Consider the following 21,066-nt stretch of genomic DNA (forward strand, 5'->3'; position numbering starts at 1 on the left):
AGAAATATGTGAACTTCTCATTGTCAAATTTCACATCAGTCCAGTTTTTTAGGTCCTTTATAAAGAATACAGAACGTTGGTCAACTCTACTGGGAGCCCAGTCGTTATTGATTCACTTTTGTCTCCCATTGCAAAATTTTTAGATCAACAACCCTTAGCCCTTATCTGATATCAATTAAGTCCTATCTAAATGTGAGTGTTACATTTACCTACAGTGAGGGAAAAAAATATTTTATCCTCTGCTGATTTTGAATGTTTGCCAACTGACAAAGAAATGATCAGTCTATAATTTAAATGGTAGGTGTGTTTTAACAGTGAGAGACAGAATAACAAAAAATATCCTGAAAAACGCATGTCAAAAAAATGTATAAATTGATTTGCATGTCAATTAGTGAAATAAGTATTTGACCCCTTCTACTTAGTACTTGGTGGCTAAACCCTTGCTGGCAATCACAGAGGTCAAATGTTTCTTGTACTTGACCACCAGGTTTGCACACATCTCAGGAGGGATTTTGTCCCACTCCTCTTTGCAGGTCCTCTCAAAGTCATTAAGGTTTTGAGGCTCACGTTTGGCAACTCGAACCTTCAGCTCCCTCCACAGATTTTCTATGGGATTAAGGTCTGGAGACTGGCTAGGCCACTCCAGGACCTTAATGTGCTTCTTCTTGAGCCACTCCTTTGTTGCTTTGGCTGTGTGTTTTGGGTCATAGTCATGCTGGAATAACCATCCACTACCCATTTTAAATGTCCTGGCTAAAGTAAGGAGGTTCTCATCCAAGATTTGACGGTACAGAGCCCCATCCATCATACCTTTAATGCGGTGCAGTTGTCCTGTCCCCTTAGCAGAAAAACACCGCCAAAGCATAATGTTTCCACTTCCATGTTTGACGATTGGGATGGTGTTCTTGGGGTCATAGGCAGCATTCCTCCTTCTCCAAACACGGCGAGTTGAGTTTATGTCAAAGAGCTCGATTTTGGTCTCATCTGACCACAACACTTTCACCCAGTTCTCCTCTGAATCACTCAGATGTTAAATGGCAAACGGCAAACTTCACATGGGCCTGTACATGTGCTTTCTTGAGCAGGAGGACCTTGCGGGTGCTGCAGGATTTCAGTCCTTTACAGCTTCCAATTTTTTGGGTGACTATGATCCCAGCTGCCTTGAGATCATTAACAAGATCCTCCTGTGTAGTTCTGGGCTGATTCCTCACTGTTCTCATGATCATTGAAACTCCACGAGCTGAGATCTTGCATGGAGCACCAGACCGCGGGAGATAGTTATTTTGTGTTTCTTCCATTTGCGAATAATCGCACCAACTGTTCTCACATTCTCACTAAGCTGCCTGGTGATAGTCTTGTAACCCATTCCAGCCTTGTGTAGGTCTACAATCTTGTACCTGATATCCTTGGACAGCTCTATGGTCCTGACCATCGTGAAGAGTTTGGAATCTGGTTGATTGATTGCTTCTGTGGACAGGTCTTTTACACAGGTAACGAGCTGAGATTAGGAGCATTCCCTTTCAGAGAGTTCTCCTAATCTCAGATCGTTACCTGTATAAAAGACACATGGGAGCCAGAAATCTTGCTGATTGATAAGGGATCAAAAATGTATTTCACTCATTGACATACAAATCAATTTATAACTTTTTTTGACATGCGTTTTTCTGAATCTTTTTGTTATTCTATCTCTCACTGTTAAAATACACCTACCATTAAAATTATAGACTGATCATTTCTTTGACAGTGGACAAACGTTCAAAATCAGCAGGGGATCAAATACGTTCCCCCCTCACTGTATGTATGTGTGCACAAGCATATATCTGTATCAGATTGTCTGCACTATATGTGTGTTTTATAAGTCTTTACAGAGTGACTGACAATATTTATTGTTTATTATGGTGAAGTATTACCATTTATTGTTTATGGATAATAATTTTCTAGTGCAACACCACTTTATGGATTTGATTTTATCTCACTTTTTAGGGGTAAGTGCATCACTCATTGAATTTGTGCAACACATTGTATACGTTTTAGCGCTGTCTACACTTTGGTTATTGTCCTCTTTTCTATTGATCTGGTGATCTAAGTGCCTATTCATGTGCTGCTGAAAGAGATCTTTACGAAGGGCAATTTTTGACTCAGCAGAGTCTTTATCAAGCCAATTTGCTGAGTTAAAAATGTTGCCCATTGTATCCAATGTACCGGACCTTTCTTTTAATTGCTATTGGAAATAAGGTTTATCCATGAGGCACCAAGTAAGATTTGATGAACTGAATGTGTGCAATCCTTAACATCTTGTTCCTGTGCTACTAGGATTAGTGCCCAAGTGCTATCATTACATATATATATATATATATATATATATAAAGCAAAAACCAAAAAAGTTATGGTGGGGAACAATTATGATTGCAAACCCCTTCCACCTGTAGTCTGTGGATAGTCAAGCCATAAGACTTGCTTTTCCCACAGAAATCACAAATTTGCAGTGATGTTACTACCGCAAAGGATTCTGGGTGGACATATGCAAATTAATTCAACAAAGAATCACATTTTTGACTCATTCCTTTGAGTCTGTGTTTGTTGTATACAACAGCTTTGAAACACATATTGGGAACTGCAGACTGACGGGCCGTTGGGTGGCCCATAAATGACATGTGCCATGAGGTGCCCTGTCGTGCGCTGCTGCGCTTTAACAGACCGGGCCTCTTTTTCTCTGCAAGGAGAGATAGGAGGAAGTGAAAGCCGGTCAATTGACACACTCTGAGCCATGCAGGGGAAAGGGGGGGGGAAGGGGGGAGTTCAACCTTGTGGACCAAAACTTTAATTTGCGTGTCATTGTAGGTATCTGTATGTGTTTTAGTGTATGTATCTGTATTTGTCTCAGTGTGTGCATTTGTATGTATGTGATTTTGTGTATGTGCCAGAGTGTGTATCTGTGTCAATGCATGTATCTATCTGTATGTGTGTATATGTATGTATCTGCATGTGTGGCAATGTTTGTATCTGTGTGTCTGTGCGTCAGTGTGTGTATCTGTATGTGTGTCAGTTTGTATATCTGTATGTGTCAGTGTGTCTAACTGTACCTGTGTCAGTGTATCTACTTGTGTGTATCAGTGTGACTGTATATCTGCATGTATGTCAGTGTATTTATCTGTGTATCTACATGTGTTTCTATCTGTGTATCTATATGTGTTTGTATCTGTGTGTCTGTATCTGTGTCAGTAATGGTATCTGTAGGTCTATGTATCTGCATGTGTGTCAGTGTGTGTGTCTGTATGTATATGTATCTGCATGTGCCATGTTGGTATCTGTGTGTCTGTACATATGTATGTATATCAGTGTGTATATCTGTATAGGTGTCAGTGTATGTATCAGTGTGTCTGTGCATATGCATGTGTGTCAGTGTTTGTATATCTCTGTATTTGTGTGATTGTGTGTGTTTCTGTGTGTATGTCAGTATTTGTATCTGTGTGTGCATTTTCATGTTGTCAGTGTGTGTATCTGTGTGTATGCATTTGTACGTGTGTCTGTTTATCTGCATGTGTGTCAGTGTGTATATTATATATCTATCTGGAGAAGCAGGGGGAGCCTGGGTCAGAGGAGAAGTAGGGATAGCCCGGGGCATAGAAAAATGGGAGATGGGACAGATAAAAATCGGGTACATTTGAAATAACAGCAACTATATTGATTACTAACCTTTCGCTAATATGAGGGATACAATTTATGGAAATAGGCTGCCAAGGGGTACACAAGTGAAATAAGATTGGGAACCACTGTGTTAGCGGAAAGCTAAATGTAACCTTTAAGACAGGTGCATCCAACCCACGGTCCAGTTGCTGTCCGGACGGTGTGGAAGGCAGGGAGCGCATTGCTTTCTGTACTCTTTCTGCACAACTCCCTTGCACACCCTGCAGTGAGCCAGCAGCTGGTATATGACGTCAACTGGCATCAATATTGGGTACACGTGCAAACTCTGCAGGAAGAGCGCAGTGATCACATATCACAGCAGCAACCACTGGCCACCAGGGAGAGGATCCACTACAGCCCTCCCAGAGCAAGGTAGGGAGGCTGGGTGAACCTAGTAATTACTAAATGTGTGTGTGTGTGAAAGTGATTTGTGTGAATGTGATTTGTGTGCCAGTAATTATGTGTGTCTGTGATTATGTGTACGTGTGGGGGTCTGTGATTGTGTGTGTATGTCAGTGTGTATGTCCAGGACTGTGATTATGTGTGTGTCTGTTATTATGTGTGTATTATAATAATAACATTAATAATAACGTGTATATCTGTGGTTATGTGTGCATATTATATACATGTGTATGTGTTTAGTAGATCGTTCCCTAATTTGGTATCCTTAACTATGGCAATCCTACATTAGGATAAAAAAATAAGGGAGTTATCTACTAAACAAATGAAATATCAACATCAAGAAAAGGGCTTTTGAAGTTGTATTATATAAATTAATGATATTACAGATTTTATGTGCCACCCACCACAATTTTTCTTTGCTCAATGTGACCTGGGGAAGCCAAACGGTTGGAACCCAAGACAATAAATAACTGAACTGGTAACACATTTCCAACTTCGCTCTTTCCCATAATCATTTGGACCTAAATGTGACATTCTAGGATAATTCTTATACCAGCTTGTCTATTTTGGCCTTAAATTTGCATTATTTTTTGTGTCATGCTGTTTGGGGAATAAGACATTTCTAGAATTTATAATAATAATTAGAATGTTTATGGCCTTCTTCCCCCCCCCCCCCCCCCCCGCCCAATCTGAAATTTTCCTGCAAAATATTACATTACATTAACACTTGATCAAAAGTTTTTTTGGGGAAAATAAGACAGGCAATTGTCCAGCAGATGTCACTAAAGAATAGAGCCTTCATGTGACATGAGGCAGTCTGTAAACAGCAGAGGAGGAGACAGTCGCAGAGCAAGGCGGATCCGGCTTAGGCAGAGAGCAGCTTCAGCTGTTACTGGTCATTGACAAGTCCCTGAACCAGCACTAGCAAACCTCCCTCATCCCAAGGAAACCGACTGACACATTAGAACCCCCCTTTAAACGACAATCACACTGAGCATAGGCAACTGCGTGTTTGTGTTCTAACAGGAAACTGACCATAGGAACTGTATCAGTGCAAGCTTGCTTCCTGTTGTGCTATAAGTTGCAACCCAGCTAACAGCAATGGGTAATGGAATGAACAAGGTACTGTACACTGCATGGCTTTTAACTCCTTATTGTTCTGTTTCAGGTACATTGGTTCTGCCTAGCCAGCCCTGTACTGTAATGAGGCCCCACCTGGTCTAAATCCCAGGGTTTGTAATTCTATAACTAGTTTAAATAGCCAGGCAGCATGCTATCTGTTAAAGGGCTCATGCTGCAGCAGGTGCATGTTTTAATGCTGTAGGTATGTGGTGTTGGTGTGTTTGATTCCCTCCTCTTCACAAACTGAGAGGTGGATAATAACAAGTGTTTTCGGGGATAATAATTCATCGCCTCTTTGTGCATGTGACATTATTTTTACCTTGTAACTAGCTGGTGGTATGAGACAGACAGGCAATTCTTAGTGAGGGGTGTGACTTACAGACATGCTTGGTGACTGGCACAGACAGGTTCCTATTGGTGGTTAGTTTCCTCGTGCTTTTTATGTACAAAGTGTGAGCTAATGATGACAGGCTTTGGTTAATCCAACTAGCAGCACATTTTATAGTTTTTTTTTTTAAGGTTTCTTTTCCACCCCCATTGGTTAATTATTTACATAATCCCACAGAAACCCCCTTCTGAAACAAGCAATTTGAATGTATTTTTCTTTCTTTAGTTTTATATGGTATATGAGACCTAATGATATGTATAGCAGATGGCTCACTTGGTAATTTTTATTAAAACATTTGTTTCAAATAATTTGGTTCAGCAAATCTATAAATGTAAAGTGATTTGTTTCCTAGTATCCATTTTAAATTTTGTTATTCTTCAGATAATTGGTCATTTAAATAGGAATGCTTATTAAGGATGTGTGTGTGTATTTCTGTCACTCTTCCTTGTTTTTTATTGAAAACCTCAATAAATACAATACCAGGGTGCTTCCCCAGTTAACAGTGGGGTCTTATATGAATAATTGATTAAAACAGGATTGTCACTTGTTAAGGTGTTTTATATTTTGCAACGTGACCCCCTCGTCCCCCAAGATTATGCATCTGTCACCTTGTAGTTTTTTCTAGTGTCCCCATGGTGGGACCTTAGTAGGCGGAGGGGAGATGTATTTTTCTGGGACTCTATTCCCTTTGTGCTACCAGGATCTCTTTTTGAGTTTTGGGGGTGCAGTTGTATAACAGGGGCCCATGGAATGCCTCGGGACCGAAATCCAGTTTCACCAAAACTGCCAGGGAGCCTAACTGTGATTGCACTGGCAAAAAGCTTTTCTAGGACTCCCTCATACAGGATTGTTTTCTAAACGTGGGATATTTGTAAATTAAATCTAAATAGCTTAATGGGGGCTAAAAACCTGTAACAATGCGGAGTTGGAAAATTTTTCCAGAGTAACTATTTTAACCTCAATTTTGTCATTCTGACTTAATTTGCCAACATTTGGAGTTTAGTGAAAACCCATGATAGTCTAGCTACGTTGCTGTTTTACACTGTGTCAGGATACTGTGAGGAAGCACTAACAATCTTCTATGCTCCCCCTCTGGATTTAGTGGGAGCAGAACATACAATGCATTCAGGGAGTATTCAGACTGTTTCACTTTTTTTTTTTTTTTTCTTAAATTGATCTCGTAGCCACTAAAAACATAGAGCAGGACTTGACAAATCTACTTGGAATCTAGGAGCCAGCTAAAAGAGTTAGGAGCCAGGCTTTTCAGCAACAAAAATACAATTCTTAAAGGGACATTATGATCACCGGAGCCACTACTAGTTGTTCTGGTATCTATAACCCATTCCTGCACACTTTTCAGTGTAAATACTGCCTCTTCAGGGAAAAGGCAGAATTTACATTGCTGCCTAGTAACACTTCTAGTGGCAGACACTCAAATGACCTCTAGAGGTGCTTCCTAGTTCAGTGCTGCACAATGTTTAGCACCTATGCTCAGCGTCTCCACGCTCTGTGTTATTTTACCTTCTACATCAGTGGTTTCCAACCCAGTCCTCAAGTACCCCCTAACAGTCCAGGATTTAGGAATTACCCAGTTGTGTCTAAGGTTTTTTTTATAAAAAAGAAAACAATAACACTTTAGACATTCCTAAATCCTGGGCTGTTATGGGGTACTTGAAGACTGGGTTGGGAGCCGCTGTTCTACATGGATGTATTACTTTACTGAGAGGGTAGTGGATGCATGGGATAGCCTTCCAGCTGAAGTGGTAGAGGTTAACACAGTAAAGGAGTTTAAGTATGCGTGGGATAGGCATATGGGTGTCCTAGCTATAAGATAAGGCCAGGGACTAATGAAAGTATTTAGAAAATCAGGCAGACTAGATGAGCCGACTGGTTCTTATCTGCCATCATGTTCTATGTTTCTATGACCCGCACGGCGTGGGGGATAAAGGTAAGTAAAAACCCTTTTGGCAGAGGGCTGGTCACCTAAACACAAACTCACCGATTTAACACATACTGATGGACAAACACAGATTTGAGACACACACACACACTGATACTGCAACACTCACACACTCACAAATCATTTGTTTTTATTATAATTTGAGTTCGCCCACCCTCCCTACCTTTGGGAGAACTGGAGTGGATTATTTCCCCGGGGTCCAGTAGGGCTACTCTGATCATTTTAGTCTTCTCGCTTGTCTCCCTCGCACGCTGCTTAGTGCTGGGGCCGGAGGGATGTCGTTTTCCGGCTCCCAGCATCACCACAGTGCGAGGGAGCGGAGCAAGACGATTACAGCTCTCTCGCGCCACTTCCATTCTCCCTCAATCGGCCACAGGCCGCTCACCTCGGGGGCTGAACAGCGACAAACACTCAGGCACCAGGACAAAACACCTAGTCCTCATGGCGAACTAGTGTCTGGGATTTGCCGATCCTTGTCATAGCGTATCAATAAATTCAGTGCGTCTCTATGAAAAGCATTGGATTGGTGAACTGTGATGGTTAACGTGTGTGTGCAGTAGGTCTCTGGATTGCACCAAAATCATAAAGGATGATTACAGGCAAGTTTAAAGTTTCTCTTAATTTCTAAAGGTGGGAGAGGGTCTGAAACAAAACAAAAGAACAGCTGAAGGTTAAAAATAAATATAATTATTTTTAACCTTAACGTGTTCCTTTAACAGGGCCAGCAGCACTCAGCAATATAATGGAAAATTGAATATAACTGCTGTTCAAGCTGATATCAAGCATGGTGTCCTCAAATTCACCATCACTAGTTTGTGGTTTCATCAGTAGAGTTATGCACCTGACAGTAAACTGGCTCCTTCACCAAAAGCAATTTAAGAGCTACTTGACAGAAACAAGAAAGCGTAGCTGTATGGTGATATATTTCAGTAACTGGGTGTCTGCAACATGTTTGATTCCTGACATAAAATAGATTATTTAATCGGTTTGTCTATTTTAGTCCTGATTGACAGTCACTAGAGGTGTGGGAATTGCAGAAATCCCCCCCCCTCCCCAGCTTTCAGCCTGTGCTGGGTAAATAACCAATTAGAAGCTTCACAGTGAGGAGGCCGCTGTTACGCTGTTGCCACTTCTGATAGCTTAGTGGAGCTAACGGAAGAAGCAGGGGGAAAACCTTAATTATTTTTTTATTTCTCATAGAAATAGACCGCTTTATGAAGTGCCACTAAAATGGTTTGCTCTTTACCCATCAAGCACTTCAGCAAGCTGAAGTTTCTTATGTACAAAGGCAGAAAAGGCTGCGCCAATAAGAAAAAAGTCTCACTAATGTAACCGGATAAAATAGGGTGCAATCCTCAGGAGGGTGCAATCCCTGTTTCTTAGAAGGGTTAGAGGGATTCCCTTCTTTAAGGTTGCTGCTTACCAACATAGTGTGTATAAATTAGCGCTTACCTTCTGTTGTTTTTTGTGAAGTTTCTTATGTGTATGGTTTGGTCTTTTAAGATGAAGTGAATTCTTGCATAGGCTGTACCTTTTTAATGAGTCTCAAATTTGACATGGTGCACTCTGTGCCTCTTAGCATCCGTTATCAGTAGCCTCTGCTGATTGGGTGTTATTGTCATTGCATTCCCCAGGCTGATCGGCTGTGAGCTAACTAAATTATAAAACAGCAATACATCTGTAAGCTTTATTGATGGAGTAATAGTTGAATAGTTGAGTAATAAAATGGTAATTTTGCCACAATAAGTGTTTTTCTTTGGTACATCTTGAGTTAGGTTTATAGTTAATGTGAGGATATGTACACAGGACATATATTTCTATTGCAATCCAGAATTGCTAGAGCCATATTTACATATGAAAGTATTTCACTGTTGAAATTAGATTGTCAAGAAGAGAAAGATAACGTGCAGGAAGAGTATGTATCTATTAGGTAATAATAGGTGAGGCAGGAAATGACCCGGGCATGTACAAGTGGATACAACAATAGAATGAGAGAAGGGCGTATGTCATGGAACAATTTTAATGTTCTGAGTCAAAAGTGACATCCATTTTTTTTTTTTTTACATTTTGTTCTGCTTAGTATTTGTTAATAATGTTGACCACTGGTATTTTTTGCAGCACGTATAATATATGAAGTTGCGGCTTTGATATATAGTTTTAGTAAATATTGTGACTTCTAAGGATGATATTGTCCAAATCACAAACGGTGTGCATGTATCTTACTACAAATCTTCTGTGACCCCTCTAAACTGGACTGCAAGCAATGTTTTATGAGTATTGTGTGTTTTTGTCCCCTCTGGAAGTTAGCACCGTATTAGATCAGATTTAGGGTCATATAAGAGGACAAGAGGACTATTGAATGGATATTTTCTCCTGATCCTAAAACACTGCCAGAATTAGTTAGAAATAATTTTTAGGTTTCCTGACTTTTAGTGACTTTGGGAGCACGAATCTAGTCTTTTGAATAGCTAGTATATCTTCTTTAATGCGCATCTGCTTTATTTAATTTTTTTTTTCTTCCAAAATTAGGTTTGTTTTTAAATGGTAAGTCAATTTAGCTCTGTAATGTGGTCTGTATATGCTTAGCGAACACATCAGGCAGCTCTTAGATTTCTGATCGCTATTTTGAATGCAATGATAAAAAAGACTAAGTCAACATTTGTTTAGCAAAAAATAAAACAAAATACAAAGCAAAAATACACAGCAGACCTATTGGTGATCTGAATATTTGCATTTTCTAAATAAAAACTAAAAAATTTTCAGGCTTTTTTTATTTCGGTTTATATTTTTTGCATTTCTGAGAACAATTTGGAAATAAATTCAGCCTAACAGTCATTGTCGTTTTTGCAAATTTGTTTTAGGTATTAAAATTCACAATTAAATGATCTGCTGTAGACAGGAACAAATTTCTAATTAGGCCGAGTAGACATCTGCTTACAGGCACCTGTCCTCTAGGGGGCACCTATTTACATTTACAATTATAATGTGCTGAGTCGGAGCTTAGATGTGCTGGTGAGGGTAGAGGAGTACCAGGAGCCTTGACCAGTGTCCTCTTGGGTCCAGTCAGTCATTGGTCACGAGTAGTGACTTGGCAGGGAGTTTGTTTTATTATATTAGCCCTGCTGAAGGCAGGTGGTAGGACTGACTTAATGGGCCATAGCTGGCAGTGTGAGGTTTGCACCTCCGTCACGTGCAGACCTCAGCAATGGCTTCCTTGTGGTCCGATGCTCTCAATTGAGTCAAAGCACTGCTGAAGGATGTTTCAAGCTTTCACTCTGTATTGCTGAGTGCCAAACTGCGAGGGAGCGATTACTGAGGTCAGCATCATCCGATGGTGCAAACCTCATGCTCCCGAGCGAAACCATCAAGGACTTCCCCCCCCCCCCCCTGCTGGATATCCAGGAAGTACAACCCAGACCTCCATGGATCATAATCCCTTTTTTTTTTTATAAAACCAAGCAGGAGGAGACTACACAAAGCACAACCACACACATTACATACAGCCAGTACATATATCATATATGCGTGTACCCTAAAATATATTTTTTTTCCCTAACCCTAAATGTAACCCTTCCTGTAACAGATCCCTACCAACCTCTGGTGGATGTGAAACAAACAAGGGAATTACAACTTACACATCCATTCGTTCCATTCCTCTGTTCGTCTGGTTCCGTGCGAATTTCACGTGTAATGCAGAGGTGGCCGCCATTTCGGGACTTTCCACGTGTTCGCGGCCATCTTGTGTGCGAACAGCGGTGTTTGCCTGTAACCGCATGGAACTGAAAACGGATACGCAAACAGGCGAACACCGCTGAATCCTCCAGACCTCCATAAGTTCGTACGGAAACTACCGAACGTCCCCTCGTTCGGTAGTTATATGCAATCATCTATGGGGATTCCAGCGAACCCCGCGATTCGCATGGATGGCCAGAGTATCATACCTTTTTACCGTGCGAACGGAGACCGACCGCAAGGCCAAAACTCATGGAACTAATTTCGGCTAGTTGGTCTGTGCGGTCGGTCAAAACTTTGGAACGTTGTATCTCCCGAACTGTACATCCGAATGGGGTGATTTTTGGATATATTGTCCCCCTGAAGGAGAGCTATCCAGCGCTACCGGATTTAAAGCTGTACCCCCTGTTTTTGGGGTACATCCAGAACTGGTGGAAAAATGTGGACATTTTAATTGGGTTATGTAGTTATCTGAGGGGAGGAGACGTGGGGGTGTTACCATCTGTATTATTGGTTGTTTTCATCCTCCCCCTGGGAGTGTTCTGTGTGTATCTATTTCTAATAAAAAGCAGGCTGGGTGTTCCAGTCCTCAGTTCATCTTGACCCTTCAAAACGTAGCCTCGTCTCGTTCTTGTAAGGGGATTATTTGGGAATATTATTCTGCTCCTGTTTACAGCTGAACCTGCTCCTCACTCTGGATATCGTGGATGGGATTACATCAGCCTACTTCTCCACAGCAGCTTGCAGGGAAAAAGGACACCTTCAACGGCAGAAACCCTCTCTCTATCTGGGTAGCCGTTACATTGGTTGGCAGCGGTGGGATGGTTCTTTTTGCCCAAGGAGCAAATGCTGAATGGAGTCTCAGTATGCCAAGCTGAAAAGACCCACACTGAAAGATCTATTGGAAAATCGTGGTAGGAGTGCTAGTAACAGACCAAGGAGAGAGCTGATAGCTGACCTACTGGAGCTGGACGAAATGGATAGATCCATGGAGGTAACTGAACCTATTGCACCGGTCAGCGAGAACGATGTACTCACTGCTATTGTACAACGAAGATTAGCATTATATCCGGAAAGGACCACGGAGCTATTAGACAGACTGTTCAAGAACGCAAAAGAGGAGATCGAGACTAAGAGGAGGCAAGACACGGAACATGTATTGGCGCAACAAGCTAGTACACATATAGTTCCTACTCCTCCTCCCGTTGCTGCAGGGAGGAAAATACCATTTACTGCATTTAAAGCGTTTGCAGAAAATGAGGAAGAGATTGATGGGTATTTGGCAGATTTTGAGCGGCAGTGCTCACTGCACCAGATACCCCCAGACCAATGGGTTACTATTCTGGCTGGAAAACTTTCAGGAAAAGCAAATGAGGCTTTTCGGGCACTCACGGCCGAAGATATCACACAATATCAGCGGGTGAAAGCCGCACTACTCACCCGATACGCAGTCACCCCAGAGGCGTATCGCCGTCGCTTCCGGGAGTCCAAAAAGAAGGCAGCGGACTCCCACATGGAATGGGCAAACAAGCTACAAAGGGTGGCATCACATTGGATGCAAGGGTGCAATGCTAACACCGGAGAAGAAGTGCTACAATTGTTCCTGATGGAACATTTCTTCCAAGATTTGGCGGCAGATACACAGGATTGGGTGAGAGATCGCCGCCCAGCCAACTTAAATGAGGCAGCACGACTAGCGGACGAATATGTGGAAACGAGAAAAGTGAGCCAAGGTACTACGCGACCAGCACCTAGAACAGAGGCCCGCAACCCAACCCACGCTGCACGCACAGAATTCCGGGCCCCGGTACCCCCAGGACCTCCACGTCCTCAAGGGTCTAACAACCACCCCCGGGAATCCTACAGAGTGACGTGTCATCGCTGCGGCAACCTGGGACATATTGCCCGTGTTTGCCCGTTGGGATCAGCCAATAATAATTGGAGGCGCACATCTAACACCGAAAGCCCATCTTCACGCCCCGCTGCTGCTCATTGCCTGGAGATTGAAGGGAGCCCTGAGGAATGCCTGGGAATATTATATGAGGCCAACCCCATACAAGCGGCTTCCCCAGATAATCGCCAGCACCACCGTCAGGAGGTGCGTGTAAATGGACAGATAGCACAAGGCCTAAGGGACACTGGCGCTACCATCACCTTAATACAAAAGCATCTGGTGAAACCAGAACTTGTGTCTAACCGTACTGTTGCTGTTCGGGTCGCAGGGGGGGCTGTTTTTCGCTTACCCACCGCCCGGGTACACTTGGATTGGGGAGTCGGGTCAGGAAAGACCACGGTGGGCATTATGGACAACCTACCCGCTGAGGTCGTGTTGGGCAATGATATTGGCCCTCTAGCCTCGGCCTTCTTACCCACTACTGCTGCGGCTTGCCCCGTGACCACCCGCTCACAGACCCGTATCGAGGACGATCCGCCAACAGGTCGGGAGACCCAGGTAAGCCACCGACAGACACCTAGCAGTGACACTACAGATAGACCGCTAGCTTGGGACACCCCAGAGGAGTTTGGGAGGGAAACTAGACAGGACCCCACCCTCCGAAAGTACCGAGAACTAGCTGACAATAGAGGGGATGAGCGGGAACGTTTTATATGGGAGGGGGACAGATTATACAGATTAACCGAAGGCAGGAAGAGAGGCTGTGCTCCTTCGCAGAAGCGCCAATTAGTGGTACCTAGAAAGTACCGATTGGAGCTTCTCCGAATTGGCCACGACATTCCGTTAGCAGGACATCTAGGGGGTAACCGCACAACCTACAGAATCACTCAGACCTTCTTTTGGCCAGGAATCTCGAAGGACGTGCGCCGTTACTGTAGCACGTGTGATATATGCCAGAGGGTGGGGAAGAGAGGGGATCATCCGAAAGCTCGACTGTCCCCTATGCCTGTGATCGAGGAACCATTTAGCAGGGTGGCAGTCGATCTAGTAGGACCCCTACCTAACCCCAGTCCCTCTGGTAAGAAATACATTCTTACCGTGGTGGACTATGCCACCCGCTACCCAGAAGCCGTCGCTCTGACGAATATCCAGGCTGACACTGTCGCCAGTGCGCTAGTCGGGATATTCACCAGAGTAGGATTTCCCCAGGAAATCTTGTCGGACAGAGGGACCCAGTTTACCGCAGACTTAACCCAGCAGTTGTGGAAGGTCTGTGGTATTAAGCCCCTACTTAGTTCACCGTACCACCCCCAGACTAACGGTCTCTGTGAACGCTTTAATGGTACCCTAAAGCAATTGCTACGGACCTTTACGGCGGAATACAGAGACTGGGAGCGATTTTTGCCACACCTCCTGTTTGCTTACCGGGAGGTACCGCAGGAGTCCACTGGGTTCTCTCCCTTTGAACTGCTCTATGGACGGAGGGTGCGAGGCCCTCTCGACCTCATCCGAGAGCACTGGGAGGGAGAGACGGAACACGAAGGTGTCCCCATCGTACCATATGTGCTAGAAATGCGGGACCGTATGGAACAGTTAGCCCGGATGGCCCGGGATCATCTCCATGCGGCCCAGGGTCGGCAGAAACATTGGTACGATCGGAACGCTAGGCTGAGAACATTCCAGGTAGGACAGAAAGTTCTAGTACTTAAACCCGTTCGAGGAAATAAATTGCAGACCTCCTGGCAAGGCCCCTACAAAATAGTAGCCCAGGTCTGTGACACCACCTATATCATTGCCAGTAGCAAGGACGAAAAGATACAGAAGTCCTTTCATATAAACCTATTAAAGGAATACCAAGAACGGCCCGAAGACATAGCCGCCATATGCATCCCCGCCACTGAGGACCCTGACAGTCTCCCCATCCCTGATCTATTAGCCAACCCCGAGTCCAAAACTCTGCTTAATACAGTACAGCTAGGGGAGCGATTAACTCCCCCAGAACGAGAACAACTCCAGCAACTACTAGTTGAAAAGAGATTAACCTTTTCCCAGGAGCCAGGTTACACACCTGTAGCGACCCATTACGTAGAAACCCCAGGACAAGCCCCGCTCCGACAAACCCCCTATAGAATTCCCGAGGCTGTAAAAGAAGAGATGAGGAAGGAGATTCAGGAGATGTTAAAACTAGGGGTTATAGAGCCATCCGACAGTCCCTGGGCATCTCCCGTCGTCCTAGTCCCCAAAAAGGACGGGACGACCCGGTTCTGTGTCGATTACCGACGCCTCAACGACCGGACTGTGACAGACGCATACCCCATGCCCCGAGTAGACGAGCTCTTAGATCGCATTGCCAGGGGACGCTATCTGACCACCATTGACTTGTGCAAGGGGTACTGGCAGATTCCCCTGGCCAAGGACGCGATCCCTAAGTCGGCGTTTGTCACCCCGTTTGGCCTGTACCAGTTTAAGGTCATGCCTTTCGGGATGAAAAACGCCCCAGCTACTTTTCAGCGCTTAGTGGACCGCCTTCTTGATGGCTTCCAGGACTTCGCTTGCGCATACCTGGATGACATTGCGATCTATAGCGAGACTTGGGGGGAACACCTACAACACATAGAGACTGTGTTGGATCAGATTAGGGCCGCCGGCCTAACTCTAAAGCCGGAGAAGTGTAACTTTGGCATGGCTGAAGTCCAGTATTTGGGACACCGGGTGGGGTGTGGGAAACAACGACCAGAACCCGCTAAAGTAGAGGCCGTAGCCAATTGGCCCACACCCCACACTAAGACACAAGTGTTAGCATTTTTAGGGACAGCAGGGTACTACAGGAGATTTGTCCCTGACTACAGCGCCATCGCCAAACCCTTGACAGATTTGACAAAGAAGAATTTACCTAGAGTAGTCCTGTGGTCTCCCGCCTGTGAAACAGCATTCCAAACCTTGAAACAAGCCTTGATCAATGCACCTGTTTTATCTGCCCCCGTCCCTAACAAAAGATTTGTCGTCCACACAGATGCGTCCATGTACGGACTGGGGGCAGTGCTAAGCCAGGTCGGCGAAGACGGGGGCGAACACCCTGTCGCGTATCTCAGCAGAAAACTGTTACCTAGAGAAGTGAGTTACGCGGCAGTGGAAAAAGAGTGCTTAGCCCTGGTCTGGGCCCTAAAGAAATTAACCCCATATCTGTACGGTCAAGAATTCACCTTAATTACTGATCATAACCCCCTTGTATGGCTGAACAGAGTAGCTGGAGATAATGGACGCTTACTGAGATGGAGTCTCGCACTACAGCCATACAATTTCTCCATCCAATACCGCCCTGGCAAGTTTAATGGGAACGCGGACGGTCTGTCCAGACAAACAGAACTATTGCCCTAACAAAGGACCGGACAGCCCCAAGTTGACCCGAAAAGGATCAATCCGGGTCTGCCGGAGTGTTCCACAAAAGGGGAGCAGTGTAACAGATCCCTACCAACCTCTGGTGGATGTGAAACAAACAAGGGAATTACAACTTACACATCCATTCGTTCCATTCCTCTGTTCGTCTGGTTCCGTGCGAATTTCACGTGTAATGCAGAGGTGGCCGCCATTTCGGGACTTTCCACGTGTTCGCGGCCATCTTGTGTGCGAACAGCGGTGTTTGCCTGTAACCGCATGGAACTGAAAACGGATACGCAAACAGGCGAACACCGCTGAATCCTCCAGACCTCCATAAGTTCGTACGGAAACTACCGAACGTCCCCTCGTTCGGTAGTTATATGCAATCATCTATGGGGATTCCAGCGAACCCCGCGATTCGCATGGATGGCCAGAGTATCATACCTTTTTACCGTGCGAACGGAGACCGACCGCAAGGCCAAAACTCATGGAACTAATTTCGGCTAGTTGGTCTGTGCGGTCGGTCAAAACTTTGGAACGTTGTATCTCCCGAACTGTACATCCGAATGGGGTGATTTTTGGATATATTGTCCCCCTGAAGGAGAGCTATCCAGCGCTACCGGATTTAAAGCTGTACCCCCTGTTTTTGGGGTACATCCAGAACTGGTGGAAAAATGTGGACATTTTAATTGGGTTATGTAGTTATCTGAGGGGAGGAGACGTGGGGGTGTTACCATCTGTATTATTGGTTGTTTTCATCCTCCCCCTGGGAGTGTTCTGTGTGTATCTATTTCTAATAAAAAGCAGGCTGGGTGTTCCAGTCCTCAGTTCATCTTGACCCTTCAAAACGTAGCCTCGTCTCGTTCTTGTAAGGGGATTATTTGGGAATATTATTCTGCTCCTGTTTACAGCTGAACCTGCTCCTCACTCTGGATATCGTGGATGGGATTACATCAGCCTACTTCTCCACAGCAGCTTGCAGGGAAAAAGGACACCTTCAACGGCAGAAACCCTCTCTCTATCTGGGTAGCCGTTACACTTCCCAAAACCTAAACAAAAGCTTTCCTTGGTCCAAGTTTAAACATGCAAAGCCTAAAGCTGAAACAAAAAAAATTTACTCTTCTTAAAAATTAAGCAGACTGAAGGGGCGTGGCTCGGAACTTGAACGGACCAGCCGCGTGCATTTGAATCTTCCGCGGATCACGGCCTAACTAGCTAAAAATAAACAGAGTTCTGAGCCTCATTGGGCTACTATAGCTGATACACACCTTCCTGATGTCCCAGAGGAGAAAGGCAAGCTTGCCAAGATGGACAAAACCTCCTTCTTCCTGGCGCGAGCTCTGGCAGGGAAGGCCGCAGCCTGATCCAAGATGGCGCAATTACCGCTCAAGGGCCCCAATCCCTTCTTGCCAGTCTCCCCAAGCTCCGTTTCAGAAGAGGGACCCCTCACTGCCACAGGGATTAGAACCCTAATGTCTGAACTCACAGACAAAATGCAGGCCACTATCACCAAGCAAATCCACCGACCTCCGCAGGGAACTGCTATATTGGGCACAGAACACAAGCAGAACAGAGGCTGGATGATTTTGCAACAGCCCATAATGACCTGGCAGACAAGTTCCAAGTGATGGATGACATGCTGGAAGCACAAAGGCGCAAGATTGCTGACTTAGAGGAAAGATCCAGGAGGAACAACCTCCGGACCTGTCCAACTACCTGACGGACCTGTTCCAAGAGCTGATACCAGCACACACCCAGACCAGCTGGTGATAGTCCATTGCCTCCGCAGACCCAGCTACCTGCCAGCCACAGTCGTGCAGGACGTGATAGTGTGCATCAATTTTTTTCCATGTGAGAGCGCATCACCAAAGCCTGCAGAAAGACTGCCCTCCCTTAGCCATACAGCACTATCAAAGTCTTTGCGGACTTGTCAGCTACCGCGATACAATTTCGAAAATCGATGTTGCAGATCACTACCACGCTTTGGTCCAACAACCAGGCTTACAGATGGGGATACCTGGTGAAACTACTCATCCAGAAACAGGGGGTGATCCACACCATAGCAACGCAAAAGGAAGGCCTGCAAAAGCTGAAAGACTGGGGTATAGATTTTACCAGAACTCTCTCCAGCCACTCCGGCCAAAGTCCCCAGGCTGTCACCAGAATGGTCTCAAGCCTGGAGCATCGGGCCCTGGCCAGCAGGGTATCGTATATTAATATGCCTCATATGCCTATGTAATTGATTTGTAAAGTTTACTGTGTCCAGTTCCCTGAGATTTGGGAGACATGTTTGTCTATGTGGGTGTTCTAGCGCCTGTCCTTTAAGCACAGTTTATATATAACATGACCGTATAGACCTACTACGACCGTTGATGCTACCTGGTTAGATACTGACACTGCCCAAGTCGCACCATACACGGTCGTGCCACCGGAGCCATACTGTCGAAGGCACAAGTGTCCTTGTTGTTATAGTTTGTCTAAAAAAAAAAATCCACTAACATGGGGGGAAAAAAGGTTTTACTGCTACTGCTTAGCAGTATACTTGAGGTATTGCTAAATAACCCTTTTAGCTATCAACCGCTCCTATTGGGCCCTACCAACTTAGTGACTCCCGTTCCCCCCTTCCATCTTTCATCACTGGGTACTAAGGCGGCCACCTTCCTCACCCGCCCGATTTTATAATAGCTGTCAACAAAGCTCTGACCATACAATGTCCACAAACATCCCAGAGTGATACTAGGGGATGCTTACTGATTCACGGTCTAACACAATATGAATATCACAACCCTTAATGTCAAGGGGAATAATACCCCAGGTAAACGTAGTCTCTTACTCAGGGACTTAAAGAAAGAGGGAGTGGATATTGTCTGTATTCAAGAGACAAATGTTTAGTAGGCATCACACACAGTCTATTTTCAATAAACATTACCCGACCCAATTCCATGCCCTCTCTGAAAATAAGACAAAACGTGTTTCTATCTTCATACATAAGGATGTAACCCTGACATTACAACAAAAATTTTTAGACCCACAGGGCAGATACATCATACTTATAGGCCTGTTCAACAATGCACCCTACACTTTTGTAACAACTTACTTCCCTAACACTGATTCCAAAGCGTATCTTCAGTCTCTCCTCCTCACTATTGACAAGGTCAAATCAGGTGGCTTACTCCCCTGTGAGGATTTAAATGTTATCCAAGCACCTACACTTGACACCACAGCCTGCCCCACAGGATGTAGGAAAAGGCAATTGACCACTACGTGCAAGACCCTAACCAAGTTTTTTGCACAATATGGCCTTTATGATGCATGATGTACTCTGCACCCCTCAGACGCATACTATACTTATCACTCCAGAGTCCACAACATGTACACCGGAATAGATACGATTTTTTTTTTTTTTTAAACAACGCCCAACTGTCGGAATGTACAATAGGGGAGATAACATGGTCTGACCACAGCCCAGTCCGCCTGTTCATAAATTATGAGTTTCAATTTAAGGGTAAAGGGCATTGGCATCTCAATGAGTTGCTACTGACTGACGATCCGTTTTGGTTGGTTCAATCTGAATTGACAGACTAATTCTGAAACAACGAGACGGGCGAAGTGGCAGATGATATAGTGTGGAATGCCTATAAGGCAGTGGTCAGAGGGCTCTTTATTAGGAGATCCTCCTGCCTCAAAAAACAGATCCAAACCAGATTAATAGATTCCTATAAAGAACTAGCAAAACTTATTTCCAAAAAATAAGACGCAGCCCACGCAGGAACTACTGGCCAAGATCAATGCCCTACATTTGACCATAGCTGCCCTACATGCGGGAAAAAATGAACCATCACCTACATAAACTGAAGGCCACTACCTACCACACCTCCGGCAAAGCCACCTAGCCTAGCGGCTAGGCTCCGTGCTAAAATTGCGCAGTCTAAGATCCCTCGTATCATTGACGAAGAGGGTTAGAAACACATTGATCCCCAAGTAATTAGTCGGGTTTGCAGATTTTTATTCTAAAATATGTAACTTACAACACGACAAACCTATAACCCACCCTACGCCATCTGACATCGAGCACTACCTCAATAACGTCTCACTGCCTAGACTCACTGAGGAACAAACACAATCCCTCCTACAACCTATTGCCATCCAAGAAAAACTATTAAAACACTTACCTCTAGGAAGTCCATGGATGCCGATGGCCTCTTCAATCTCTATTATGAAATGTTCAGCACTACACTTGCACCACAGCTTCTGAAGGTTTACCAGGCAACAACAGAATCAGGTCTGCTACCACCCAAAATGCTATTGGCTCCAGGGCTAGAGATCTCTCTCACAAGATCTGGAGCGTTGCCGTGGTAGCCACGGCAGTGCTCCATGCTCGCGAGAGTAGGACCCGGAGGAACTGCAGGCTGAGCTCCCGGGTCCTCTCTCCCTCCCCTGCCAACCGCCAGCACGGTGCCTGCGGACCGGGGATGGAGAACACTGATCTCCCCTCCGGTCTGT

General features: G+C 44.7%; 1 protein-coding gene across 2 annotated transcripts in view; it reads left to right on the top strand.

The window, feature by feature from the left end:
• The first annotated feature begins 4,916 nt into the window (after positions 1-4,916).
• The window catches only part of DUSP22 (dual specificity phosphatase 22), a 149,313-nt gene continuing 133,163 nt past the window's right edge, over positions 4,917-21,066 (top strand). The window contains exon 1 of one of the 2 annotated variants that reach the window (XM_063451781.1): positions 4,917-5,211. In XM_063451781.1, the coding sequence (XP_063307851.1) occupies positions 5,191-5,211 (21 nt within the window). In that variant the 5' untranslated portion in view covers positions 4,917-5,190. The remainder of the gene's footprint in view (positions 5,212-21,066) is intronic. The other variant, XM_063451782.1, reaches the window with a different exon arrangement.

This window comes from Pelobates fuscus, chromosome 4 (genome assembly GCF_036172605.1).
Source record: "Pelobates fuscus isolate aPelFus1 chromosome 4, aPelFus1.pri, whole genome shotgun sequence".
NCBI lineage: Eukaryota > Metazoa > Chordata > Amphibia > Anura > Pelobatidae > Pelobates > Pelobates fuscus.